The sequence below is a fragment of the Pyrgilauda ruficollis genome, unplaced genomic scaffold (assembly GCF_017590135.1).
Source record: "Pyrgilauda ruficollis isolate IOZ18807 unplaced genomic scaffold, ASM1759013v1 scaffold8, whole genome shotgun sequence".
In the NCBI taxonomy this organism is placed as follows: Eukaryota; Metazoa; Chordata; class Aves; order Passeriformes; family Passeridae; genus Pyrgilauda; species Pyrgilauda ruficollis.
The window spans coordinates 4,704,636-4,725,889 of record NW_024529932.1 but is presented as its reverse complement, the minus strand read 5'-3'; the positions used below and the strand labels follow the sequence as shown (position 1 = coordinate 4,725,889).

The window sequence follows — 21,254 nt, the reverse complement described above, 5'->3', positions numbered from 1 at the left end:
TCCATCAACACAGTGTATTTAAGGTTCAGACAAAATTTTCAAAATGTGTGATGTCCATGGCTCCACACTACATCTCAAATGATTGTTGAGAGCAAACTAAGAACTCAGCCATCACAGAACAACTTGCTGGGCAGGTACAGTTCTGTAATGCGGAGGTGTAAGGTAAAAATGAATTGTAGTCAAAAGTTCAAACCCCAGTGACCTCATTGTGTGAGTATGTGGCATTCATAAAAGTGCCTACAGGCTGAATAAACTCCAATTAAAAAATAACCTGGCATAAGTATCTTTGGTGCCAAGCTAGCTCCATGCTGAGGGAAGCATGCTGTAAAGCAGGAAATTAAATCCTCCAAAGAAACAGTAGGAAGAAACCATACCACTCTACCTGTTTTGCAGTCACTCTGAGTGCCACAGTTTTAGGGTTGTGTATGAGAGGAGAAGCAGGCATGGAAAAAAGAAACAACAGACTTTATATCCCTTGCATTGTAAGATAAAAGCAGACCCTGTCCTGCACAGCTCCTGCTTCCAACCCACAGCTACCACCTTCAAAAATTTTGGTTTTTTCCATCAGAAGAGAGGTCTGCCTGGATGCAGCTATGCCACAGCTGTTTTTATGAAGCACAGGGGCTCCAGGCAGTGGTCACAGCAGAGTGAGGGCTTACAACCAAGGGGTCTGTTCCCTGGCCGCCACTTCCTCCATCTTTTCCTGGGATCCATCCCATGTTGTCTGCCCGCCCATTACACAAACCCAGAGCAGCCACCAGTGCACACTCTATATTTTAGACAACTGAAGCAAGCACTAAAGGACACTCACAATTACCCTAAAAATGTTATAATATAAAGAGAAAGCTTAAATTGCATGTTAGATAATAACAGAATGTGGTGTTAAAACTAAAAACTGCATAACTTTTATCCACCCAATGTACACATATTCATGTAAAAACTGTACTGGTTTGTTGGGAACTAAGGGGAAGGACCAGATTAATTTCTTCTGGGTCATGATGGCAGCTCACCACTAGATGGTAGATGAGTAGCATTAATTCCACCTCCCATTTTACTCCTGAGAAGTACAACTGGCAGCTATCCACACTAGGGCTCTCCCCTCTTCTGGCAGTGTGAAAGCTTCTCCTTGCATGTAAGTGAGAGTTTTGGAAGATATGGATGGCTGGAGCAATTATATGACCCCAGAAGAGGAATAACCTCTGAGCCCAGACATTTATACACACTGAGTTTATTTTTTCAATCTTACCATTGCTGCAAACACAACAGTAAACAAAATTGCTTTTCTCCAGCAGAAGGACAATACTGATAAGCTCTGTAACCATTTACAGTTAGCTTGCAAAAACTGTGCCAAGCCTTTAAAAGTAGGACAGCTTCACAGACATTTTAAAACTTCACTGCATGAAAGGCTGAAGCTTGTGCAGCTGCAGCATTGCCTTGCCTATCTCATACCTAAGACACTTTAGTCAAACTGAGGTGGCTTAAAAGATATGTCAGCTTTATTCTGTGAATGACTTGCATATTTATACAGATCCAGATGGATATTTGCCACAGTGAGCTGGGGCTGAGCTAAGCCTCACTGCTTCAGGCAAGTGCAGGGTATGTCTGATAGCTCTTTACCAAGATTGCCAAATCATTGCAACTTCTCTGGTGCCAACTCACACCGTATTTTAGGTGGGGGCACAGTGTTATCATGTGAATTTACCTCAGAGGTGCTGCAATATATCCATCTACCCATTCACTGAGAGTATGAAATCACTCATCAGGTGCAGTGAGAACAACTGTGTCTTCACCAAAACAACAGTAGCAAACACTCAGTCCAGTGCCTAAAGTACTGCTGTCTGCAGTTGCCAAGCAAAAGAATAAGCAAGCAGTTTACCCTCAGTACGATCGTCACTGGACAGGGAAAACATTGGATATAACTGAATGCTTAAACCTCTGTACTGTGTCTTTCACGCCACACTGCTCTACAAATATTACCATGTTCTGCAAAGTTTCCACAAGCAAAGTGTTTTACAGTAAGTCAACACTACTTCAGAATACACGGACTCTTTAAAATTAAAAAGACCTTTCAGTTGTGAAGGAAACACAGCGAGACCCTGCTCAGGCTGGTAAAGTCTGACAAGGCCACATGACAAGGTGGTGTATCTTCAGTGCAATGAGCTGCCCTTGAAAACATACACGAATACCTTTGCTGCCAAAACTTACTTTGATATTAATGTGCAAAGAAAAAATAATTGTACATTAGCATCCAAAGAGAATATTTAAAGGAAATAATTGCTGTCAGCATATTTTAGCAATAACAAGCTGCAGCAGCCATTACTTTGCAGTGTTTTGCATTAATAAAGACAAAACCCAATAGGGAATATACATCACTTGTGAAGGATTTTGCTTTCTTTCTTACCTCTTCCTTTTTTTCTTCAGTACCAGAGGCTAAATTGAGGCTCAGCTGAGAGTGGCTGCTGATGCCACTGTCTTCATTTCCATCATCATAATACATAGTTTGCACTGAGTCCTGGAAGCAAACAGGATTCCTGCCCAGCTTCAGCCCTGGTACCTCAACTCTCTCCTCGCTCTCCGATGAGCTCAGTGACAACGTGCTGTGATGGTTTGGACACTGGAAATTCATACTGCACTTGACCTTCCCTGCAGTGGGACTTTGAGGCTTTGGAGTGGTTGGCCTGACCGGAACGTGAAGATTTTCAGCTTCATCTGTACACTGCTGAGTAGCTTTTGGTTCATCTGAGTCCGAATAAAAGACTTCATTGGGAAATGGACTAAGGTCGTCCAGAGTAGGTGAAAAGCTATCAGAGTCTGGGATACCTGATGATGTCCGGGGGCTTTTATGCTCAGTGACAGCTACATTCATTTCAGCCCTTTTATCCTGAGCCATCACAGGGCTTTGGAGGTAAGGTGTTCCTGGCAAGGAAGAGTCTGGACTGGATACTGAGGAGGTGCATCTCTTCCTGTCATGATCCGTGCTGCTGGAAACCCTGCGGGAGTAGTCATCGTGCAGCCTGCTGTTTGACCTTGTTCTCTGGGACAGCTCACTGGGGGAAGGAGCCATGTTCTTGGGGCCATCCTTCTTCCTTGCAACATCTGTAACGTTACTGACGAGTTTCAAAACTCGGTCAAAATCCTTTGCTCTGATAGGGCTCCTCCATCGCTTGGATCGCCTCTCAGGGTTTCCACCACTTTTGTCGGAGTCAGCAGAAGGAACACTCACAGTCCTTGCTGGCATCTGTTTTTCATTTGCAACCTTCAGATCAGCAAGGTTTGAGGTGGACTTCCGTTTGAATGAGCTTTTCTTCAGAAAGTTCAAATTATCTGAACTTTTGCTTCTCCAATAAATGATCCTGTTGTTTTCGGAGTCTTTCACCAAAATTTCACAGATCTTTGGCTCTGCAATGACAGGTGATGTTGGCCTAACGCAGTTGTGGCGACTCTGAACTTTATCTGTGTCTAACAAGTTTATGCGGCCAGCACCGTAAGCCCGCCTGATGCTGCGTGAGCGATGAGTGTTCCTCAGGAAGGACTCATCGCTCTCCTCCACATCAGAGCAGTCAGAAGCTAAACCATCCACTGCATTCTGGAAATCATGTAGAGGCCCCGAGTAGGAATACCTGTTAGTCTGAACTTGCACCACTGCTCCATTTGAACCATGTTTGCCTATGCTGTTCTCGTTTACGATGTCTGAGCATTCCCTTGTTTGAGTTCCTTGCTGAACTGAAGATTTCAACTTCTTGAAAGATCCCATCTTTCTGATAGAAGAAAAGGCATTCCAGGAGGATGAGTTGCCCATCAAAACCAGAGAACGAGGCCTGTCAGAGCTGGAATTAGCTCGTTTCCGAGGGGTGGTGAAAAAGCGCATGATTTTGGAAGGGCTGAGCTTGTCCTCTTGAAATTCCTCCTCAAGACTGTTGCTGGTGCTGTGTCCCCCATTATGACTGGCACAGGTAGTCTTGTTTTGGGGCTCTTTATTATCCATAACTATACAAGTAACGGTGGTGCCATTTCCACAGCCATTTGGAAATGTTGTCATGCTCTCGATGCTGTAGGCATGGAGATGGAGGCTGGGGCAGCTCAAACCAACACTGCTGTCTCCACCAGCTGACCTCGCTGCCTCCCCTTCATCTGCTGCACCTTGGTTTGCCTTGCTTTCACACTGACTGGGTGGGCTGAGCTCCTCAGGTGGCGCTGCCTGCACCAAGAAAACAAAAGCTAACATTAAAAAATTTTCTTACAAAGCCTCCTACCAAAAGAAGTTTCAGCTACATTTTAGGAAATAAAGACACACGCAAAATGAAGGAGTTCTTCTATGGTGAACAAAGGTGTGTTGTAGGGGTGCAGAGAAGGCGTTTGTCACTCTCTCAAAGTATAATTGCATTTGTCAGCAATTTAAGAGACCAGAACAGTTTCAATATGTGCTTGTTTCTCTAATGCTAATCAGCTAATAAATTCAGTATGACTAATACACCTACCTTACAATAGTAAATACAATCCTCATATGCACATAAGAGAAAGAAATTCCCAGTAATACCAATCCAGTCTTCCTCCTCATGTGCTCAGCACTGAGTCCCAAGACACATAGGAGGTTTTCCTCTAAAAGATGTTCATCAAGGGACACCTAACTCTCAAACAGGAAGCAAGGAAGAGGAAAACAGGCATGATTTTCCCTAGACTTGCTTCTGTTGAAAGGCTGTGTGACACTTGACTGACTTGTCTGTCCCCTGGCACATAAAACTCTAAGAAATTACATTAAGTGCACAGCAAAGTCTTTTTCCCTACAAAAGAAAACAAGAATTAAAAGCAGTACATCCAGAAGCCACCCTAAGCTACCTATGGTGACAACAAAATGAAAAGTTAAATCTGAAAGTGACTAGAGAGTCTGGGACATTCTGTAAAGGATCTCCTCCTCAGCTGAGCCTGGAAGATCCAGCAGACCAGGTCACACTCCAGTGCCTGGGAAAGCTGTGGGGGGACCACCTGGATGTGCCTCCTGCCCCAGCCAGGGGTCTTAGCCAGGCAGGCGTTTTCCCCACCATGATAAACAATGCCCCGAAAACCACTGGGATGCCCAGTCTGAAGCTGGCTCCACCTTAAAAACAAAGCTCATGGCACGGCTCTCTCAGCAAGGGGCAGTGGGACCTTCGAAAACTTGCCACTGTCGGCGGGGTCATAGGGGTGGTGGGGGGGATTTCCCCCCCCACCCGAAACAAGGAGAGAACGTGTACAGCTGTGCTTTGGGGAAGGCGGTAGCCCCGGACCCTTCTTTGTCTCTTTCCCATCGCAAGGGCCGCGGGGGCTCGGAGAGCAGCGGGGACGGGGGGTTTGGGCGAGGCGGAGGCGCAGCGGCAGGAGGTGCAGGAGCTCCCGCGGGGAGCCCGGCGGGACCCGCACAGCCAGTCCCCACGGCCACGTGAAACGCGGCAGCTGCGGAGACCGTGCCCGCTGCCTTTCGGGCTGCTCCCTCCGGAGCGCACTTTGAAAGTTTTGCGAGCCCCTGCTCCTCCGCGGGTAAAAAGATTTGCTCGCGCTTCAGCAAGACGCCCGGAACATCCCCCGCCGCAGTTTTTAATCCGTCATTTTTTAATGACGGGGTCGCGGCGGAGCCTGCTGGGCAGCAGGGCAGGGCAGAGCCGGGCCGAGCCCCGCCGCCGCGGCACCCGGCCGGACAAAAGCCCGCCGGCCACCCAACCCTCGGCCGGCCCTTCAGCCCTGGTACCGCTCTCAACTTTCCACGCGGAAAGCAAACATCGAACGATAAACGAGCACAAGACGCTGCTCTCGGCAGAGAAGTTCCCAGAGAAAGCGGCTCTGGGAGAAACTGCACCTGAGCGGGCAGAAGGGGCGCGGGGCGGGAGAACAAACACAACGAGATGAGATTAAAACTCCAGCTCGTAGCGTGGAGCCTGCAACAGCAGCCCCGGAGCAGCGCCCTTACCTGGGGAGAGCCGGGGCTCCCCACCGCCGCGCGTCCCGGCCGCTGCCCGCTCGCGCATCGCTATGGCAGCGGCGCCCGGTGGGGCGGGGCGGGGCGGGGCGGGGCGCGCACCCCCGGCTGCTCCGGCCGCCCCCGCGCCCGGCAGGGTCCGCTCCGCCCGCCCCGGTGCCTCCCGCCGGGGCTGCGGCGCTGCCCCTCGCTGGAAGGAGCGAGCCTGCCTGCCTGCCTGCCTGCCGGCCTGCCGGCGGAGGAGCGCTCAACTTTCCACGCGGAAAGCAAACATCGAACGATAAACGAGCACAAGACGCTGCTCTCGGCAGAGAAGTTCCCAGAGAAAGCGGCTCTGGGAGAAACTGCACCTGAGCGGGCAGAAGGGGCGCGGGGCGGGAGAACAAACACAACGAGATGAGATTAAAACTCCAGCTCGTAGCGTGGAGCCTGCAACAGCAGCCCCGGAGCAGCGCCCTTACCTGGGGAGAGCCGGGACTCCCCGCCGCCGCGCGTCCCGGCCGCTGCCCGCTCGCGCATCGCTATGGCAGCGGCGCCCGGCGGGGCGGGGCGGGGCGGGGCGGGGCGCGCACCCCCGGCTGCTCCGGCCGCCCCCGCGCCCGGCAGGGTCCGCTCCGCCCGCCCCGGTGCCTCCCGCCGGGGCTGCGGCGCTGCCCCTCGCTGGAAGGAGCGAGCCTGCCTGCCTGCCTGCCTGCCGGCCTGCCGGCGGAGGAGCGAACGGCCGCGCAGCGATGGTCACGTTTAGGAGCTTAAAAATTTCCTCGCTGGTGCCCCGCCCCGCCTCTCCGTCCCTAGGTCCGTATGCGCTGCTCACGAGTGCAGCTTGCACGGCTCGTTGACCAAACTCACTCTTGGTTCCCAGGCTCTATTTCTGTCCAAAACCTGGACAACTTTTTGGCTTGCTGCTATTCCTCAAACTTAACAGCAGAAACAATCAAACATTTTATGCACAATCTGAACAGAGTTCATATACTACAAGCAAAATTTTGTTGAGACAGTGTCTTAAAGCCCTGTGTCATGACTCCTGGCAAAAGACCTGTACAAAGTGGTAGCCCTTGCTCAGAAAGTTTATTGTTCAAAAAATATTTCTACACTTGGACTGGAACTGTAGATATAATTTCAACAGTTTTATTGTAGCTCAGGTAAGATACCAAGAGAAATTGGGGCAAGACAGACTGCATGGCAGAGCAGATGCCCTACAGAACTAGCAAAGGCCACCAGCCCCACTGCCTTTCCTCCGAGACTGGTGTGACTGCACATGCAGTGTAATTAATTCTCTGGAGAGCAGTACAGACACATTCTCAAAGGCAAGGTGTACTTAGGGAATGAGGCAAACAAGTGGGCTTAAGGGATGCAGGTCAAATGAGGTAGCAAATAACTGGGAGTGACCACAGAAGTCTCCAGCAGTCAGCAGCAGCAGGCACAGCCTGCCACCAGCCTGCGGCCACAGCTTTCTGGTACATCCCATGGAAGGAGTGAGTTTGGAATAATGACTCAAATGAGGGGGCAAGGTGGTTGCTTTACAGTGCTGGGCATGGGAAGCAAAGGAGAAATAAATGCAGATTAAGACTGGAAATGCTGACATTGTATGGAGAAGGTCCATATGGACCATGGCTGGTGATCTGTGTTAGCTTGGGACAGCGTGGGGAAGTTCTAGTGTCAGTGCAGACAATAAGTATCTGCTTCAGACCTTGGAAAAGGGACATTTCTGAAGGCAAACTCAGTGAAGTTGGTGAAACAGGCAAGACAAGGACCTCAGTGGCAACATTATGAGGAAAATTTCATTTATATGAGACAAGAAGTGTGTCAGAAATTAAGTTAAAAGCCACTTTCAACAGGTCTTATAAACTTGTCTCACAGCCTCCCTGGTATCTGTAAGGATTTGTGCTGGTCACTTAGAAACTTCTAACAGCGTTATTCAACCCTGAGTTTCAATGGGTTTGTGTTCCTATGTTCCTTTAAGTTTCTTTCCAGAGATATCCCAGGTATATGCATCACCCTCCTTCTGAATATACTTTTTAATCCACAACCTCTGCCCACTCAGAGAAAGGAACCTTCAGTTCCTTACATGTCCTCTATTGACCAGCTGGACAGAAAGACAAAGCAGAGAAAACTTGAATTGAGACACTAATTTGGTTCTTTCCTTTATCCAGCCAACAATGTTTCAGAAGCTTAAGAAATCCTGATAACTGAGACCTGAAACCACCTTTTAAATGTATTTGAAGTTCATCAGCAGATTAAACAGGCTTTAAGAGCTAGAAATTATAAAAGAAGGTATTGACAGATTAATGAAGTGCTCACAAAAACTTAATTCCCTTATAAAGCCACACAAAACTCACTTCAGATAATAAGAATTTATATTGCATGTTGTACTTTTTAAATGTCACTACATTTAAGGAAGAAAATACCTAGAAAATTGCAATTACAGATATAACTGTATCTAGTCAATTAGACATTTGTCAAGTTTCTAAAAGTAAATAGTTTTAATCTTCCAGACATGTTCATTGTAGCTTTTCTGCTGGTACTGTGGTAAAACCCTCTTCTAAATCTTGCAGGTTCACTGATTCAGTCAGCCCTTCCACATGTGCATACTACTCAGAGAAGCTTGGATGCAGTACACTAAAGAGTGTGTCTGAGAACAGGATTAACTTCCCTTACTGGAGACCAATAATTAACAAAATCTTTTCTTAATCTGAATTTTTTTTTTTGAAGGCTGATAAATTGTATATAATGTTCAGGTGCCATCACACCAAGGTCTAGTAAACTGATGCAAAACAGAATTTATCAACTGAACTGCCATGAGAAAAAAGGCAAACCCCTTTTCCAGCTATAAACTTAAAGCTTTTCAGTTTCATACAAGCCATAGTGTTTCCTCAAACAAAAGTTTCAGGAGATTAGTCCTTCCTGTATTAAGGTTTTTCAACAATCCTAAAAAAGCAAAATGAGAGTACTATTAGCATCTGCCATTGAGAATCCTTGCTAATGCAAACAAATCCATAACACTTGCATGGGTATTTCTGGAAGACTGAGCTATATACTCTGTTATTTGCAGGCTAATGTTTTGCCTCCAGATGAACAACAAAAGCTGCAGTGAACAGAAGGGCAGTGCCAGCAGTACATGTTATGGTTGACTAAGTACAGCAATTTATGAAAGAAGGAACTTCCAGAAGAAATTCCAGATTGGTATATGCGTGAGATTTCTAATAGTGATTTGACATCACACTTAGCACAACAAAAATGAAATGCTTGTTTTAGAAGCTCTAAGTCTGTTCTTTAAAAGAGGTTTAATGCACATGTGACAAGGAGTGAGAAGGATTATTCCAAGTGTAATACAGGTGGGAAAGGATTACAAAAAATGTGACATGGGAGAATTAATATAGAGTTTTAAAGATGAAGGAACAACCTTCCCCCAGCTTTTAACTGGTAGTGATACATCTCTTAGATTTTTCAGAATAGCAAAGGGCACATTTATATAGTGAAGTTACACACATAAATCTGAAAAGTCTGAATAAGAATGCTTCTATCTACTTAGTTTAGAAATCCTCTCTTCCACTCCCACAACAGTTATTTTTGATGTTTCTTTTATAAATACTTTCTAAAAGTCTGGTTCAAAGTAGAATTTTTGTTTAAAAGGACTCTTGAAAGAGAGTACAAACAAAAAAAGCCAAAAGGAATAATTTCAGTAAAACATAAAAGCACTTGTCCTACTTCCACAGCTACTGGGCAAGATGGCAAACAAAGTGACTCTCTAAGATACACTCTAAATTAGTGAATGACCAAATTTAATTATTAAGATGCAGAATTGCTGAAAAAAGAGATCTCTTTGCTTTAAATGACAGTGTATTTTCCAGGCTGCAGTACATAACTAAGGCTCCAGTTGTGCAATTTGCACCTTCCTTTTAGATCCCAGGCAAAGTCTCTTCTGCAAGCAATTAACCCCCAAGGAATCTTTACATACTGGCAGGTCCTGCAGGGGGAATTAAGCTGAGTCATATATCTACTGAAGTTAAAGGCAACTCCCCCACCAACTTCACTGGGAGTAGGAACAAGATCTCAATTTTTTTAGTTTAGAAATGAGTGAAGAGTAGTATGTTTGTGTATGCAAGCTCAAACTAACTTAGGCAGCTAATTATTTTCATCTGGGTTTTTTTTTAATATAAACGATGTGAAATTAGGGTAGGAATTTTCCATTTTTTGTATGTCTGCAAGCAAATTAATAGTAATAAATGGAAACGGATTTTCCAAAACCAAGACCTTTGTCATCTTGGCACTGAAAACATCCAAGATGACAAAATGAATCACATTGCTAAGAAAAACACTGAAAGGACAGCCTGAGCTAAACTGCTGCATCAGCTTCCTGATTTGGCCAGTGAAAGTCCCCATTGCCCACATGGGGAGGGCAGGTGGCTGGTGTGCAGCTTCCTAAAGGCCCTTCCACTTGCATTTACTTTGCTGCTGATAAAAGCAATTACTGACCCAAGTGAGAAAAGTTTATCACAGTTTGGTATAAATCACAATAGACAACAAACTGTTTTCCCCTCTAATCTTCTTTTAAATGTGCTTTGCAAGGCTGAGCTTGCTCAGCTCTCTTAAACACAGGGACCTAATTTAGGGAGAGCACAATAACCCAACAGAGTGACGCCACCAATGAAAAATGACCCTTGTGTACCAGGTTACCATTATCCCATCTCTGAGTTGCTCTTACTCACACACCTACACTAGTACAGCTGCATGCAACTTAATGATGGCTTCAGCCTTTCAGGCTGCTAGAATGCTATTTATAACCCCACGGGGTCTGACTGCAATGCTATTCTTCTTCCCCATCCTCAAGAGGCATTATTCAGACAGCATGACATGGAGAGATGGCTGGTACTACAGAAGAGCAGTTTCCAATAAACAGATCATTGTGTTTTAACATAAAGAAGACTTCTAGTTACCAATTAGGAAGGCTGAATTCCACCTTTATTTTGTGTCTCCCAAAGTATAAGAAGTAGGAAGAGAAAGGACTGTGGAGATGAAAAGTTGACAGAAATAGGAAGGAAAAGAGATTAGTCAAGAATTTCTTTATTTTCTTTTTTTTTTTCCTTCACTCTACATTTTTTGTTTTCTTCTTATCTTGAAAAAAATGTTAGCTTTTCTGTTAGATGGATGTACATTAAAGTGATGTGGACTAGTTGGGAAAAACGGGCAAGATTTCAGACTTGGAGTTGTCCCACTCTGCAGCCTTTTGCTTTCTCTTCCTGTTCTACTCAAGCTGCCATCCTTTCCTATGCCACACTCACTGCAGTCTGGTGTCCCTGCAGCCATTCTGTATTTTCCTTGCTCGAAATAACAGCATGTAAAAGTGACTATTAGCAGCTCTTTATCAACCTTCTTCCCCACCCGCTTAATTACTCTGCCATCCCTTCTTCCCTATTCAAAACTGTTCTTCCAAAATTACCTGAGGATATGAAGGCACTTTGTTATGCAACAAGGAGGGAGAAAAAAAAGATGGAAAAATAAACACATAGAGAAAGAGTCTCGAGGAGTTTGAGGGCTGAGGACCACCTGCAGTGGGTGAATGAATGATTCAGACCAGGGGCTGGAGTGAAAGCGAGGAGCATTTTTCTGTGTGAGCCATAGCAAGGAGCCGTGCGTGGGTTTATTTTATTTTGGAGCGGTGATGCTTCTCCCTGGGCTCAGGGAGGAATCACAAGCAGCACTCAGTGCTCACTTAAATCACTGAGCTGTGCTGAAGGAAAGACAGATAGAGCAATGCTGCAGAGGCACAGTGTCCACTAGAAAAGTGAAGCAGGTAGTGGACAGTGTTAGGAATGATGCCTCATCAATAGAAATTATGCAAAAATACATAAGATCACCTTGCTTCTGAAGCTTATTATAACAAAATAACAGGTCAACAGAATAATTAGCCAGAGTGACACTACAGAAATTCCCACGTGGTTACAGTGTGGCTCCAGACCTTGTGTACCTTCGTGTGGCCAGAGCAAAAAACCCTGAACAATTACAGCGTTTGATATGCTCATGAGAGAAGAACAGTGAATATTTCAGTAAGACTAAGAAAGAAAGAAGCAGGTTGCACTTGGTGGGAAGGATTGAGGCATCCTGTTCTTAGGGGTTCCTAGGGTGTATTGATTCATGGCCTTCAAGAACCACACAGTTCCTCGGGGTTTATTTCTCAATTAGTACCAAGACTTTTCTTTCTTTAGTCTCTCTCTAAATGACAAACTTGCTATCTTTGTTACAGTCTGAAGTAAATGAACATTCCTGGATGTATTTCTTCTGCCAGATAATTGAATTACCGTCTCCACCATGTTTCTCTTTCAGACAAAAAAAGTCATCTTGCTAATTCTACCTTTAGTTTGTCAATTTCCGCTTTTGGTTGAATTTACTCTATCAAGAATGCCTTGCATCAGAAAAGCTAGGAAAGAATAATCTGAGTAAAGCAGGTGACAAGGTCTACAACAACATTTATGTGCTAGGTCTTTTCAATACCATTTGTTCTCTGAATTTAGCCTGCCAGAAAACTTCAAAGCAATTATAAACCTCCATCTAATGTTCATCTAATTCAGCTTTTCTGCTGTTGTAGTAACTAATTTTCTTCATTATTAGTACTAAACTCAAAAATATTTTTTTAAGGCATGGATGATCACATTAAGCAAACTGTCTATTCATTTTGTCCACAAAAAAAGTTACCTAATCTTAAAGATGCAGAAAACACACAATGCCACTCACTTGAAAATTTGTCTGGACAGAGAATCAGACAAAAATTTTGGACTAGCTTACTTGTCCTGTTTTAAAGAGACCCATACATACTAAATTAGAACTTTTATCTGCAGTATATCGAAAGAAATCTCTTGCAGTCTTATGTTTTTTGTAATATTTCAATTGTTTCCAGGAATCAATACAAATAACACATATTGACTACCTCTGTAAGATATGGCAGCTGCACAAGTTTGTCACATTTTGATAGGAAATCAGATTATTTTTAAAATCAGAACACTGTAGTCCTGCAACTGCCTTCCTATTAGAACAGCAAGGAAGAAATTCTAGGTTTAGTAGCCTGAGATGGACTTAGTTATGTGTATCTGTGGTACCAAATTATATAACTGCCTGAAGTGGGGGAACTGGAACCAGTACACCAAGTTTTATGGCCATTGACTCAGACACATATTCCTATAACTAGTGGTAAAACAACTCTGTATTCTACCACCAAAAGTAATGGTAAATTATCTGAAAAAAAGGAAACAGCCTTTTCAGGCAGGAGAGATGTCTTTATGACATCTTCCCTAAGGCTGGAGAAGACAGATTCTGGATTTTGTTTCTCTCTGACCTTGGCAGTTCAGCATACTTTTCTCAGCTTAAGTGCCATATGTGTAAAATATGTGATGATAGGAGTAGTGCCTTATAACCTATGGGTCTGCAAGGACCAATCCATCAATGCTCCTCTGGCACTTTGATGCTTACAATGATGATAGCTATAAAAAGTGTACACATAGGGAAAATAATCCATTATCTACCCGTGCAGAGGACAAACCTTAAATTCCATTTTTTGAAAGGAGTTCAGATTCAAGTGCCTGTTTCAAGATTCAATTGACTATTTTGGTGATGGCCCATTAATCTTCTAAACTGGAGTTTACAGATTTGGCTAATAATTTATGTCTTGTAAGAGCACAGGATAGCTCGGAACCTGAAAGATTACACATAGCCTTACTAAAAAAATTAATTTATGTTGGTGAGTTGTGTTTGTTTTGGTTCCTGTCAGTGACAGTAATTTTTAAAAAGACCTTACACTTCAGATTCAGAAAATCAGTTGAGGAAAACCTTACCAGCCATTCTGTCAACATGCTGGGGTACATAATTGAACTACTAAGCTGGAGAGATGAGCCATGTTTCCAGTTCCAGTACAAAAGGGAGGCAGTTTGCATAAATTCTGTCTAGGGTCTGTCTTTTATCTAAGCAATACTGAATACCTGAGCCAGAGCTCTTCCCACCTCTTGCCTTTCATTATATAATTCAGCAAACTTCATTTCTGTGCCAGGACAGGAGTGGCTACCTTTTTGTCTTGTTACTACACACTGACCCAGAGATGCTGTTTCTCCCCACAGATCACCTGATCCTGTTCACATCATCTCCTTTGATCTACTTGGTCTCTAAGGATGAAGGTAGAATTGGTGGCTCCTGCCAATCTAAGAGCATGCTACCACCTAAAGGGAGAGATGCTGGACATGCCTTCTGCTTTTTCCCACCAGGCTGTGACCTGAAGCAGCTCCCCTGGCTGCACCCGAGCTGTTGCTGGGCAGGAGGTGGAAGTAAGCATCCAAGGGCAGGGGGGTAGGGCGGGAATGAGAGTGGAAATGCTTTCCACAAGCAACAGGACTCCTGAAATGGGTCCAGACTTGACATTTTTCTCAGGAGCTGCTCAGAAGTGCTGTGAATTGGAAAGGGCTGGAGAAACATGCAGTTGACCTCAGCAATTCCGCATGCGCTGTGTTTGTGCCACAGGGTGCCAGAATGTGTGGGTGGGAGGTGGGTGTGTGAGTGGTGGTGCCGGGTGGGTGCCTGTAGCAGGTTCATACAAGAGACACAAATAATCCCCAAATTCTGGGGCAACATTACAAACAAGTATTTTTCACTGTGTTGTCTGGAAAAGCAGGAAAATACTTTCTTCAGAAAACAGTTAATATAATTTTTTATGATGCATTGTTGTGTCAGACTCAGAGATTACGATCAATCATTACAGTAAATAGAGATTTTAAACTGCTTTGTGTTCAGTCTCTGATTCAGTTTCAATTCCAGCCTCACCACACAAGAGTACAAATATAATCACGATGCACAGCAGTCAGGATTGCTGTGTACCTCAAAACAGCCATTTGTGAAATAACTCAGTAAAGATGCTACCTAACTCTTTTCTTGATGCAGCAAAAATCTTGGCAAGCCAATCTATACTTGAGTAGTTTATTCAGTCTCATTGGTAGGATGAACACTGCATAGTTGCTAACATTTAGTATTGTGCTGGAATCAGTTGGTTTACAGCCTGTTTTTACCAGTCTCTGCAGCAGCAGGGAACAGGGCCTCCCTGTCTGTGCCTGCAGCCAAACCATATGCAGCATATGTTCAGCTGAGGCACTGCTGACACCCCCTGTCAGCATCTGGTAATTTTCCTAGCAGCGACAAGACTTACATGAAAGTTTTAACTCTGAAAGTCCTGAAGAGCCACAGATAGTACATTCCAGAATAATTGTTTTAACCAAAGAGCCAGAGGTGCACCTTTGTAACCAGCCAATTTCAGCAGGCTGCAGGATCATCTTTATACTTCACTGTGCCAGGCAAAGAGAATAGGCTTCATTTGGGAGAAATCCTGCTATTGTTCAGATCATAAGCAGCTCCTGTTCAGTGCTCAGCGCTCACAGTCACAGATACTGCTACTGAGAAACACTGAAATAACAATCATCCTGCTCCATGCACAATATTCTATGGCTTGATTTTCCAACACTTAATCAAAATACGTCATGCAAATAAAAACTTGGAAATTATCCAGAATTGACTATTACATCTTTCATTGTTCCAAAGGCTAGGAAACCCTTCCTAAGGTTTACAGTAAGACACCATGACTTCTGCTAAATAATTCAGAATCCCAATGAAGCATATCCTCTTTTCTCTCTTCCGAGTCTTGCTCCTCTCATTGCCTAGAGTGCCAAAGCTGCAGCACTGTTACTAGTAGAAACCAACACGCAATTTTTAGCCAAATCTCATTTTACTGGAACCTCTAAGCTTTTGAGAGCTTATTAGTTCAGATTTAGCCTGGTATTAAATGAGAGAGAGTGAAATCCAGGCTTTATAGCAAGTATTAAACAGCTTTGCTAACACATAGTAATGAAAAGCAATTAGCATATGACCAAGTCCAGGCTCATTTCACTTAAACCAGGAGCTGTTTTCCCAGGGAGGCTATTGAGTACTTGTGACTACTTTCTGCTGCAGTATTCTTACATGGAATCATGTGATGCTTTCATCCTATGCTGAGAGTTTTGGAAAATACTTCACTGGCATCAACCCACTTTTGTTCCCATAAACTTCTACCTATTTCCTGACTTCCCTTAATGGGTAAACAACTTTTAAGTTGTTAGCTTAGCTAATTATGCTTAAAGTTACAGAGAAACCTCTCTAATTTACCAAAGACTCCTAAAAGCTCAGTTTTGTTTGGGTTTTTTGCTTATTCCCTAGAAAAGCACAACAGCCAACATGACAGCCATTACTCCAAGAAAACTGGCCATCAGCAAGTTGCTTAATCCTCAGTTTACTTGCTGATTTCATACCACAAGTTCAGTTAGAGTACATTGCTAGAGCTGTGACCTTGCAAATGGTTTAAGAGGTGATTCTCTGCTGTTGCATGCTTAAAATCACACTGATCTCAAGAGATAATCTACAATAAATGCGTGTGCACCTAATAGTTAAACTGGGGGAGTAAGGGCAAAGGCCAACAGTGTGATTGTTTATTTTAAAAAGATACGTTTATTAACACACAGGTGTATTTGAATTAAAGTGAGACTGCTCCAACAGTTCTTAGAGCAGAACTGTGCTTTTGGTTTTGGCCAGCCTTAAGTATAAGCCTGAAAGCAAAATTCAGGTTTCATTTGTATTTCTGAATTACCACTGTTTGCAGGTGAAATCAAAGAGTATCTCCTTCCCTGCCTAGCAGGAAAGGCAGGAGCTGCCATTTTGGAAGTAATTTTCCTTGTTTGTAGATGGAATTAAACCACATTACTTAAAGTTTTCAGGTTCTGTCTCTTTCCTTGCAAACAATGGGAGATTATTGTTTTCATCTGCATACAAAACAGTGAGAACACCTTGTTAGAAACAGTATGTTACAACACTTTTTCAGTGCCAAATACATTACAACACAGACCAATGGTACCGTCTTCTCCTGAAAAAGGTTTCATAGAAAGAGTAATAATTAATACTGTAGTTTGCACAGGCTACACCATAGTATGATCACGTTAAGATACATTTGGTCACTCCATATTTCTCCTGGCTTCCCAAAATGTAAGCAACAGACCAGCTTAATAGCCTTTGGCAAAGTCTGCCTTTCAAAATTTCTGAGTGACAGTGGAGGACAGCGCTCCAGCCCAGTGCCATCAATGATAACACACCAGTACACCCAGCCACCAGTGGCTCAGCTCTATGGCTGGATGGGCTTCTGCCCAAAGAAGGTGGGTCCAGGAAGCTGGGGTAATGCCAGAGAATTTGCCCCCAATGCCACTGCCATTGGGATTCCCTTGAAGTCACAGAGTACAAGCAGTTGGTTGCATAGTGTGCGAGCTCCACAGAATAATGCCCAAATGGCTTTGCTAGATGAACTGCACAGATTATCTGCAACTCTGAAAACCACATACACATTAACAGAGGGACAAACCACACTGCAGCCAACACACAAAACTTTAGCTATTTTGATATTAGTCTCAGTCATGGTTTTGCACTTAACTGGAAAAACTAATAAAACCATAATTATAAAATGAAATTAATTACCACCATATATACCTAAATGGTTATGCCTTCCAGCAGCCACTAACTACAGCGTCGGCTCTTCTGGATAATATTTAATCTGCATGTATGAAAATCCATTGCATAAAATATCATCCAGTTACAGTACAAACCTTGTTCCAGAAAACCTGCTTGGTTTTTTGAAAGAGCCTGTTGTTGCCTGGATTCTGGGCTCGGTTCTGTTGAACCCCCTGTAAGCCCTTAAACGCCTCTGGGAGGAAAAGGGACTCAGCATGATCCACAGTCAGTACCTTGTGGAATTGAGCCTTAAGTTAATGTATAACAAACGGCTGCACAGCAGTGTGTGAAATCAGCAAGTTAAACATACACTTAGAATAACTGTAACACAGAAGGAAGAATATTTACAGGACCATTTCATTAAAATATTTGTCTTGAAGAGTCTTGTATGCAGCATTCCTATATAGTTTCCAATCAAAAGGTAAGGTTTGGGAGTGTGCTGGTGAAAGTAAAATTAAGTAGCCAAGGCAGAAATAATCTAAAGTTGCAACCAAAGCCTTCTAGTTAAATATGGTGCAGACTGTGATCTGGTTATTATCAGCTGGAATCTACCCTGAGCAAGCTGCACCTGACAGTGAGGACAAAATGGATGACCCAGAATGGTACACACTGAATGCACATCCGCGAAAGTGAAAATAACAAGGAACATCAAAACTTTATCACCCAGCTCTAGTGCTGACAGGTGTCAGCAGCAGAAGCAAATGCCAAAATCATACCTGGTGATACTGAAGCAGATGGAAGAGGCAGAACTCAAAAGTACAATTATGTCTTTGAGAGCTGCGGAGTGGCGCAGGAAGGCAGCGGGGTGTGCAGCAGACACTGCTGGTGGGGAGTGGAGTTATCCCAGTGGCAGAACAGCGTGGAACACCAGATAGATGCCTGCCAGAAATGTGCCAGGGACAAGCACCTCCCTGCTTTTCCTGCCTGGTGTTCAGTGGGAGTGCAGCTACACTTTCCCAGAAACCCACGTGAATCCTGAGAGCTGAGTATCACATTCTGAAATATGGAGTGTCCCTGGCTTTATGCTCTCCAGTCAGAAGCACCTGTATAGCTCTCTTCTGTACATCCCTGTATGGAAGACACAGTTCTATATTACAGAAGTTCTGCTGGAATGGGATTGAATCTTCCCTTTTTCTCCACAGAAGATATATTTGACTTTCACTTGCTTTTTTTTCTGAGTTAGAAAGATGTGAAGAATAACTGCAATTGTGAATGCAAGAGAACATTAATTCAAAGAGAAATTAATTTCTGTCTTGCAGTTCTCATAGTTATTCCACAAATAATCAAAATTAGAATCTTTAATGGCAATACCATATTAATTTCTTAAAAGTGGAAATGCCAGCAGATTTCCTTAATAATAGGTTTACATATCCAAGATCATTTTCAAAACCTTATTAATAATTTATAATGAAGTACAAGGCTTCATATTATGTCTCATGCAATAATTTGAAACTCATACATTATGGAATTCCCTATTTCTAGTTAAATTCATTTCAGCTGAATGGTCTGCTGGGATCCCAGTACCAAGAAAGTTAAATGTATGAGAGGATAAAGACAGAACTACAACTCCACAATGTCTGATTTATGCTCAAGGCCTTCACTAAAAAGGAGGAAGCAAACTCCTCAGAGCCATGCTCTTCTCATGCAAGATTGGGCTTTTACAACATTAACCTTTCTGAGTCAGACACAAGGTCCACAAAAGTGGGGACTTTCCCCTGCTTCTATAAATATGTAAGTAAAGATTATAAAAAAAGCTAAGTCCAAGCAATTTTCTTGGTCTCAGGTCACTCACCAGGGTGCACATCTAGAGTGTTGCCATGTAAATACTGGTTTTGATTATGGTGCTGGGAGGGGAGAAAATGAAGGAAATACTAAATATATCTTTGTTGGTCGAAATTTTAGGAGAAGCTGAAATGCAAATAATACTACAATGCACAAATTGATCTCCAGTCAATCTGCAATTCACAGAGTAGCAGGTTGAGTTGAGGTTGGAAGACACATCTGGATACCATCCAGTCCAGCCCCTGTCACCAAAGGGTGGAGGTTGGAAGACATCTGTGGAGGTCACCTGGTCTAGCTGCCCTGCTCAAAGCAGAGTCAGCTACAGCAGGCAAGCAGAGCTGTGTCCTGTCAAGTTTTAAATAATATTTTGAAGTGTACAAGGATGGAAATTCCAGAACATGTGTGGGCAGCCTGTTCCAGTATTTCAGCAATTTCAGAAATTTCTTGTATTCCAGTTTGTGCAGATTGTCTCTTGCCCTTTTACTGGACACCAGTGAGAAGAGTCTGGCTCTGTTCTCATTATCCTCTTTACTGGTTCAATCCCATCAGGTATTTATGCACATTAATAAGATCCCCCCAGCATCGTCTTCCCCAGGATGAATGGTCTCAGCTGTCTCAGGCTCTCATCATATGTCAGATGCTCTAGCTGGTATAACAGGACTACTAGTTTTTATATCCCCTGCAAATGTGCTGAGGGAGCACTGTCTCATCAAGAATGTTAACCAGTACTGGCCACAGCATTGGTGTCTGAGGTACAGCACTAGTGCCTGGCTTCCACGTGGACTTCATGCCATTGTTCATACATCTTAGAAGCCAGTGGTTCACCCGCTTTTACATCCCCTGACTATCCACTTGCCTAGTCCAGGCTTCTTCAGTTTGCCTGGAAGCATGTTGTCAGAAACAGTGTCAAAAGTTTTGCTAAGACCCACTGCTCTCCCCTTGTCCTTGGAGCTGGTAATTTTCTTGTTGGGAGGCTATCAGCTTGACCAGGCATGATTTCCCTTTTGCAAATCCATGTTGACTACTCCAAACCACTTTCTTGTCCTTCATATGTTTGGAAATGCCTTCCATGAAGATTTGATCCCCCTCCTTCCGAGGGTCTGAGCTGAGGCTGGTTAACCTGTACTTTCCCAGCTCTTCATTCCTATTCACAAAGGCCACGCTGTAACCCCCACAGACCAAACCCTGCCATGTAAACCCACTACACTCTTGTATTCTTCCATTTGAAGTTTAAGTTGTCATGTGCTCCTTGCAGGCCTCCTGCCATCCTTGCTTGCAGGACTGGAGCATTCAAGAGGTGATTCTTGTCAGTCAACTACCTATCTTCACTCCAAGATGTTATACCACAGAAATCTTCCAAGGATATTCCTGAAGAGGCCAAAGCCTGCTGTCTTGAAGCCCATGGCTGTGATCCTGCTATTTGTCCTGTTTCCTTCTGTAAGAATCTTGTACTCTTGTCACTATGGGCCACTGCAGCCAAAGCTGCTCCCAGCCTTCACATGCTCAGCCATGTATTCTTGTTTGTAAGCTCAGGGAGGTCCAGCAGAGTGCTGTTTCTCATTGGCCCCTCAGTTGCCAGGGTTAGGAAGTTATCCTCAAGGCACCCCAGAAACCTCCCAGATTGCTTGTGCCCTGCAGTGTTGTCTTTCTGGTGAATATGGGAATGGTTTAAGTTGCCCCTGACAACCAGGATTTCCATCATGAGGTGGTTTAACATCTGGTAATATTAATGTAGCTGCAGAATTTCTGTCTTTGATTGCTCCTGGTTGGAAATGTGTTACATTTTCAGAGGACTATTCTCTCTCCAGAAACTACTATTGCATTTTGCAGCCACTGCCAGCAGTCTCAACCAAAGCTAAGTCTTAAGGAGGCTTGGACACTAAACACACAGTAATATTTTCATACTGGTGACCTGAGTTTGGACATGTTAGCAAAACAATATATCTTCCCCATGCTGTATATGCTC

At 43.8% G+C, this 21,254-nt stretch overlaps 1 protein-coding gene across 3 annotated transcripts in view; it reads right to left on the bottom strand.

The window, feature by feature from the left end:
* Positions 1-21,254, bottom strand: part of SPATA13 (spermatogenesis associated 13) — a 73,495-nt gene that overhangs the window by 41,203 nt on the left and 11,038 nt on the right. Inside the window, exons 1-2 of one of the 3 annotated variants that reach the window (XM_041487400.1) lie at positions 6,412-6,433; positions 2,402-4,198 (exon numbers count right to left, since the gene is read on the bottom strand). In XM_041487400.1, coding sequence (XP_041343334.1) covers positions 2,402-4,039 — 1,638 coding nt within the window. In that variant the 5' untranslated portion in view covers positions 4,040-4,198; positions 6,412-6,433. Of the gene's footprint in view, positions 1-2,401; positions 4,199-5,941; positions 5,981-6,411; positions 6,434-21,254 lie in introns of those variants that run through there. The other 2 variants (XM_041487398.1, XM_041487399.1) reach the window with 2 other exon arrangements.